The following is a 7219-nucleotide window of genomic DNA, read 5'->3' on the forward strand; positions in this document are numbered from 1 at the left end:
TACATTGAGGTAAAAAGAAAACAGAATGTAAAATATAGTGTAGCAGTTACAAAGAAAGTGCAGTGCAGGTCAACAAATAAAGTGCAAGAACCACAATGAGCTAGATTGGGAGATCAAGAATTCATCTTTAATGTATGAGAGGACTGTTCAAAAGTCTGATGCCAGTGAGATAGAAACTGGCCTTGAGTCTGGTGCTTTTAAGTTTTTCCAACTTCTGTCCGATGGGAAAGAGAAGAGAAAATGGGAGGGGTCCTTAATTATGGCATTCCTGAGGCAGCGTTAAGTGTAGATGGAGTCAATGGAGGAGAGGCTGGTTTGCATGATGGATTGATCTGTGTCCACAACCCTCCGCAATTTCTAGCGATCTTGGGCAGTGCATGGCAGTTAATTACCCCAGACTTGGGTATGCACGTAAGTGCATTGACCCTGGATAAATATTGGAGTCTGGACAACGGAAGTGGTTGCAGGGATGGCGAGCGGCCGATATGAGCCCGGGTTGATTGACAGCTGCCCCGGGCCGACTCCAGACTGGCCCCGTGCGGCGGGCGGCGGCACTGCAGGGCGGCCGTGAGGCACTGGATGTTCCTGTTGTCAGTGACCGCGCTGACGGCCGCTTATTTCCTAGCCCGGTGGCTAATGTCAGGCGCTACGGACCGCCTGCCGGCCTTGGCCACGGCCTCCATGCGCGGAAAGACGGTGATCGTGACCGGTGCCAACAGCGGCATTGGGCGGGCGACGGCGGCAGGCCTGGCGCGGCTCCAGGCCCGGGTCATCCTGGCGTGTCGCGACCCAGCCGCAGCCGAGGATGCGGCCCGTGAGATCCGGCCGCAGGAGCAGGGCGACGCCGGGGCCTCCGGGGAGGTGCTGGTCCGCCAGCTCGACCTTGCCTCCCTCAGCTCGGTGCGGAGCTTCTGCCAGCGGATCATCGAGGTGACGGGCGGGCGAAACAAATACCCGGGCAATACTGGGCGGGGGTGGGTAAATACCCGGGCAATACTGGGCAGGGGGGCTCTGGGAGTGGATAGATACCTGGGGAAATACTGGGCGGGAGAATTAACAATATGCTGGAGAAACTGAGCAGGTCATGCAGCATCTGTGGGAGGAAGGAAATAGTCAATCTTTTGGGTTGAAACCCTGCATCAGAACTGAGAGTGGAGAGGTGAGATGGCAAGCGTAAAGAGAAGGGGAGCAGTGAGAAAGGATTCCGATATGATTGAGGAGGGGTGTAAGATGACAGGCAGGTAGTGCCAGGTTGGGGTGGTGAGGTGAAATTGGAAAATTCACTGTTCATGTTGTTGGGCTGTAGGCTACCCAAGCAGAATATGAGCTGTTGTTCTTCCAATTTGCACTTGGGCTCTCTGTAGCAATGGAGAAGGCCAAGGACAGCAGATTGGAGTGGGAGTGGGAAGGGGAGTTAAAATGACGTGCAACCAGAAGCTCGAGATGGCCGTTGAGGACACCGCGCAGGTTCTCGGCAAAACAGTCGCCTTGTGTATGCTTGGTTTCTCAATGCAGAGGAGGCTACATTGTGAGCACTGAATGCAGTGGACCAGCTTGGAAGAGGTGCAGGTGATCCTCTGCCTCACCTGGAACATAAATACTTGATACAATATATACATGAACCTGAATAAATGTCTAGACAGTGGATAAATACCCTGGGCTGAATAAGTACCTGATCCTGGATAAGATCCTGGTTTTGGGTAAATGTTGTGCAAATACTATAGGAGTGGTGTGGTGGCTATCCCAAAGGCCTGATAAATATTCCCAGTCTGTTAAATACACAGGCTAAATATTCGTTAGTAAGTAATGATTGGATAAATACGAGTTGATAAACTAGGGACTGGAAAAATGCCTTGGGAACTATGTTAATAAATGGGTAAATATCTATGGTAATTATCCTGGAGACTAGGCGGTGACCCTGGAATTATAGTGGACAAATGTGCAAGAGCGGATATTGACTAGGAGTGGGTCAGTGGAGGAGATCACAGGAGGTGTGTGGTGGTGGCAGTCAGGTGATTAGTGGAGACAGGGTAATTGATATTCCTGTGCTGAAAGCACAGTTGACACCCCTACTTAGGATCAGGAATACTGGAATGATACCCCAAGATAATGTAAATATCCTGGAGTAAAAAGCTGCTGATGCTGGAAATCTGGATATAGAAACAGAAAAGGTAGAAATGCAAGTCAGACAGCATCTGTGGAGAGAGAAACTGTTCTCATTTAAGGCTGACAGTCTTTCATACTGAATCCTAAGCCCTCTATCATTCCATCATCTGTGCCCCTCAGTAACTCCTCCTCTGACAAATACGGCCTGATCTGCTGAGTGTTTCCAGTGTTTTCTGTTTTTATTTTAAATACATTGAATCATTGATAACCATCACAGGTTAGAGAAAATCATTCAGCCAATACTTAATTAATATTTTTGGACTGAATACCTTAAAACTGAGAGAAAGAATCCAGACCTGGGCTAAAAACTGTGGAATCATTTGGGTTCCGATGAATAAATTAGAACTAAGATTAGAACAAATGTCTCAGCTCATGATCACAACCCAAGGCTGCTGGGTAATGAGGGAAGGAAATAAATGGGAATAGAATTAACAGTATAAGTAATAAACAGGAATGGGTCAATAACTTGAATCAATATCTTGTGAATGTAACTTCTTATAAATAAAAGCTGGGGTAGAAGATGCTGGATAGCCAGAAATTGAAGGTAACCTGGTGCTGGAGCTAATGACACAACACTCAGGGTAATAAATGGAGCTTGTACCTTACTGGAAAATAAACCAGAACTGCAAATTTGCATCTACCAGACACACTGGCAGCTTGAACTAGATGCTCAGTATTCTTTGGAAATAAAACAACTTCTTTACATATAACTTAAATGTGACCATGTAAGTTGTGATCTCTGCTCCTTCCTGGAACAAACTGTCTCCCTAATCATAAACCATGCCCTATGAATTCCTCATTAATCTTCTAAGATCTTTGCACTACAGTACCTGTTCTTCAGCCTTTTTCATGCACTTCCATGAAACATTACATATGGTCATCATTCATCCTGCCCACATGTACTACATCATTTGCCAGTTACAAACTGAGTCCCCCCAACAATTCAAGATTATTCTCTATTTCCACACAAATCTTTATAAAATCTGCAAACTTGCAGATTATGCCCATACTACCTGTACATGGGTAATTAATATAAGAGCAACTGTTCAACAGTGAACCCTGTGGGATACCACAATTCTCTAAATGCTTTCTGTCTAAGGCCTTCTGACCATTTTTCAATCAGGATGAATGGATCACCGATACCAAAGGCATTAATTTTGTTGGAAAAACATTTCTGGAAGTAAAACTTGAGACTAGATACTGGTTCACCTTAATCCACCAAATTGTCGGCTTCAAAAGTACATTAAAATGTGGAAGATGCATTCCCTAGATTTTCCTCTGAGGGACAAAGGAATGGCTTTGGCCATTTACTCAGTATGTGGTTCCCAAGTGACTTCTTTGCAAGTTTATCATCAGGAATTTTTGCTATTCCAGTGTCAGATTCAATGTAGTGCCCATGCGCTGCCAAGCAGTGGTGAGACTCTTCAAGTAATCAGACTGAAGAATCCTCACAGATACTTCTAAGCAGAAATTCATGTAAATGCTGGAAGTTACTGTCAGATTTACCCTATGATAACAGGGAACACTTAGCTTCTGCTTTATTAACACAGGAAAATCTGGCCTGTCTTTGTTTGAACCTATGCTCCTCCTAGCTAAAATATTGTATCTTTCAGAGTTCCCACAAGCATCTTCTCTGTTACCAGTGTGTGCAGTTTCCCAAATCGGGCTTAACTCCCTTTTTAAAGACGTGAAACCTCCTTTCAGTTGAGCAGAACTGTCCCAGTCTATTGAGCTGTTAAAGATGTGGGAGAGTGTTTTTCACAGAATCTTGTTAACTTATGACCTTTAAACAAAATTTCAGTTTAGTTTGTCCAACAAGATTGCATATCTGTTTTCCTAATAAATTATTTAAGGGTAGAAATTTATGTTTCTGAGATCTGTTCCTGAGTCTGCCTCTGATGTTAAATATTGTTTTTTGTTTAATGCGTACAACACAGTTGTTTTAGACGCCACTAGTGAAATGGAAAATTTGTGATTTAAATCATGGGTCTGTTAACAATATTATTGTTTATATGCGATTGCCATTTGGCAGTGTTGTTTGATTTTGTAGATAATCCTCTTAATCCCTCTTCTGTGTGTAAACTCTTGATTTTATCAAGTCTGAACATTTTCCATTCAAGTTGCAGGCCATATAGGGTTCAATTTAAAACATGCATCCTAATGACCACATTCCGGTGGGGCAAGATGGTCTTCTTGGTGATTGCAGCACTCAACGAACCACTAATTACTCGCCCACTGAGAGTGAATTGTGGGGGGGTCTGCTCCTTGTTTCAGAGCTGTACATGTGGACACAATTTCACAAGTTGTTGATCCACAACCAAGATAACAATAGCTCAAATTGCTATATTAAGTTTATTTTTTTCTTTATATCTTTAGAGGTTTAGTTTTCCTGGGATTCTTTATGGATATAAACTTCTTCTTACTGATGTGCTGTTAGGTTGTCGCATCATGTTGATTGGGGGCCAGCCAAACCTCAGGTTATAGTGAGGTGATGGTATAACGGAAGTTAAATGGATAATATATTGTATAAGGTTTATATACACCCCCACCTTCTCTTAGCATCATCCCACTAAGTCTACAGGCTTTCTTTCCCCTGTCCACACACTAAAATTACCGACCACAGATTGAACCACAGAACCAGTTCTTTTTTGCTGCAGGTACAATCCCTCCCCCTGCTCAGGCGAGAGTACATGTTAGTGTAATGTACAGATGGAATAGCCCATTGAAGTTTTCCACAGTGTAATTTTGTAAGTAAAATTGATCAAGAGTTGAGTGAGTGGACATTTTTTACTATTACTGAGATGGAAAATTTGGACAAATTATCAAGACCATTTGTACTTTTGCTAATTTTTAGGTTACAGTTTGTTTTCATAAAAGAGTAGCCACATCAATAGCAATCATGAGTTTGCCATATTTGGAATGAAATAAAATTTAAATATAGGCACAGTGATTCTGCTAAACATGTAAGGGATACTTGAGTTCTGTTCAAGTGCTCCACGCACAATTGTTGGCATATTGAAAACTGATATTTCACCTATGATCAATACACTTGCATCCAAACAATTTATATTTTCACTTAATAAGAACAATGACACCTGTCTAATCGCTCATATTCACAATGCTTTTTATTAACTTTGAACAATTTCTTAGTTGTAATGAGAGCTATTTGTCTATGTGCATTTATATTTCCATAATGCAGTCACAGTAGTGTGAGGACAGGCACGGTAGTGTAGCGGTTAGCGTAATGCTTTACAACGCAAGCGACCAGGGTTCAATTCTGACCACTGTCCATAAGGAGTTTGTACGTTCTCCCCATGTCTGCATGGGTTTGTTCCGGTTTCCTCCTACATTCCAAAGACATACGGGTTAGGAAGTTGTGGGCATACTATGTTGGCGCCGGAAGCATGGCAACACTTGCGGGCTGCCCCCAGAACACTCTACGCAAAAGATGCATTTCACTGTGTGTTTCAATGTACATGTGACTAATAAAGATATCTTCCATTTCTGCCTTTCTTAAAAGTGTCATTCACTCCCATTCCTATAGCTTTTTTTTGATCATGAGTAGATCATTCAGAGAAAGGTCTAAGAATTGCTTCTGTGTGAGCAATGCATCAATGTCATGGATGAAAAATACCTTTTAATTTCTTCTCTCCATAAGGAAGAACAAAGGCTCGATGTTCTCATCAATAATGCTGGAATTTTCCAGTGTCCCTACATGAAAACTGAGGATGGTTTTGAGATGCAGTTTGGGGTGAATCACCTGGGACACTTCCTTCTCACCAATCTTCTCCTTGACCTCCTCAAACGGTCTGCGCCAAGCAGAGTGGTGGTGGTGTCTTCCAAGCTCTACCAGTATGGTGAGATCAATTTTGATGACCTAAACAGTGAAAAAAGTTACAACAAAAGTTTTGGGTACAGCAGGAGTAAGCTGGCCAACATCCTGTTCACCCGTGAACTAGCCAAACGTCTGGACGGTACTGGTGTCACTGCAAATGTGCTACACCCAGGCATTGTACGCACAAACCTGGGAAGACACATCAGAATCCCTTTACTTGGACAACCAATCTTCAAGTTTGTGTCCTGGGCTTTCTTTAAAACGCCAGAACAAGGAGCGGAGACCTCTCTCTACTTGGCTACATCTCCTGAAGTTGAAGGGGTGTCAGGAGAATATTTTGGAGACTGCAAGCGGGAGGAGTTATTGCCTAAAGCAATGGATGATGCAGTTGCAACAAAGTTGTGGGATGAGAGTGCGAAAATGGTGGGGCTGATCTCACCACTGTAAATATTCTGTGCTGTAAATATACATTTTGTGTAGATTGTTGACTTAACTGAATTTAAAAATAAAAGTGGCTTTATATGTGAAAAACAGTCATTATGCCAGTGAATTCAGCCTGGAATAAATGTTTAAAGTAAATCTTTGAAATTTCAAGTTACAGGGAATGATATCAAAATTATGTGTTGAGAACTGGCTTGTTTGATGCAACTGGTTTACTCCATAAGATTCAAAATTAATGAAATTGCAGAATGCACTATTTAAATGGGTGTCAGTTTAATGACTCCTGCTGCTTTACACCAGATAACCAAATGTTGTTGCATTGGAAGTTAAAAACCTCATTCCAACACATGACAACTCTAAAGAAAAAGGGATTGCCCTATTAGGTAATGGTAGTGCTCAGCTTTGTTTAGTTGACATTTATTGTTGCAGTTTGGCAGGTTTGACTGATCGAGCCTTTCTCTCAGCATAATTTAAAAAGCTTAAATTACTACAAACTTTGTAGCACTTACTAAATAAATACTGTTCCTGAAAGCTAATGTTAAAGCCTGCTGTTTTGTACTTCATAAGTTGAAAATATATCTTCAATTGAAGCAGTGTCATGGATAGGAAAGTGTTTCTGTTGTGCTTTTATACATCTTTTTTCATTTTCTGAAGTACAGAGGGTCCCTTGGTTATGTAAGGGTTCTGTTCCTGAAAAACAAGTTTCCTGTAAGTCAGAAACAGTTTCCTCAAGTCATAACGTGAAATCCTTAGCCTTGACAATCTTTGGGGACTGTT

The 7219-nt window shown here is 42.2% G+C and overlaps 1 protein-coding gene across 1 annotated transcript; it reads left to right on the plus strand.

Annotated features, from left to right (window-relative positions):
- Nucleotides 1-211: 211 nt before the first annotated feature.
- rdh14a (retinol dehydrogenase 14a) lies at nucleotides 212-6985 on the plus strand. The gene is made up of 2 exons (XM_052024176.1): nucleotides 212-930; nucleotides 5825-6985. The coding sequence occupies exons 1-2, from the start codon at nucleotides 580-582 to the stop codon at nucleotides 6446-6448; spliced, it is 975 nt and encodes a 324-aa protein (XP_051880136.1). The 5' UTR covers nucleotides 212-579; the 3' UTR covers nucleotides 6449-6985.
- Nucleotides 6986-7219: the final 234 nt, after the last annotated feature.

Source organism: Pristis pectinata, chromosome 10, assembly GCF_009764475.1.
Source record: "Pristis pectinata isolate sPriPec2 chromosome 10, sPriPec2.1.pri, whole genome shotgun sequence".
Classification (NCBI taxonomy): Eukaryota; Metazoa; Chordata; class Chondrichthyes; order Rhinopristiformes; family Pristidae; genus Pristis; species Pristis pectinata.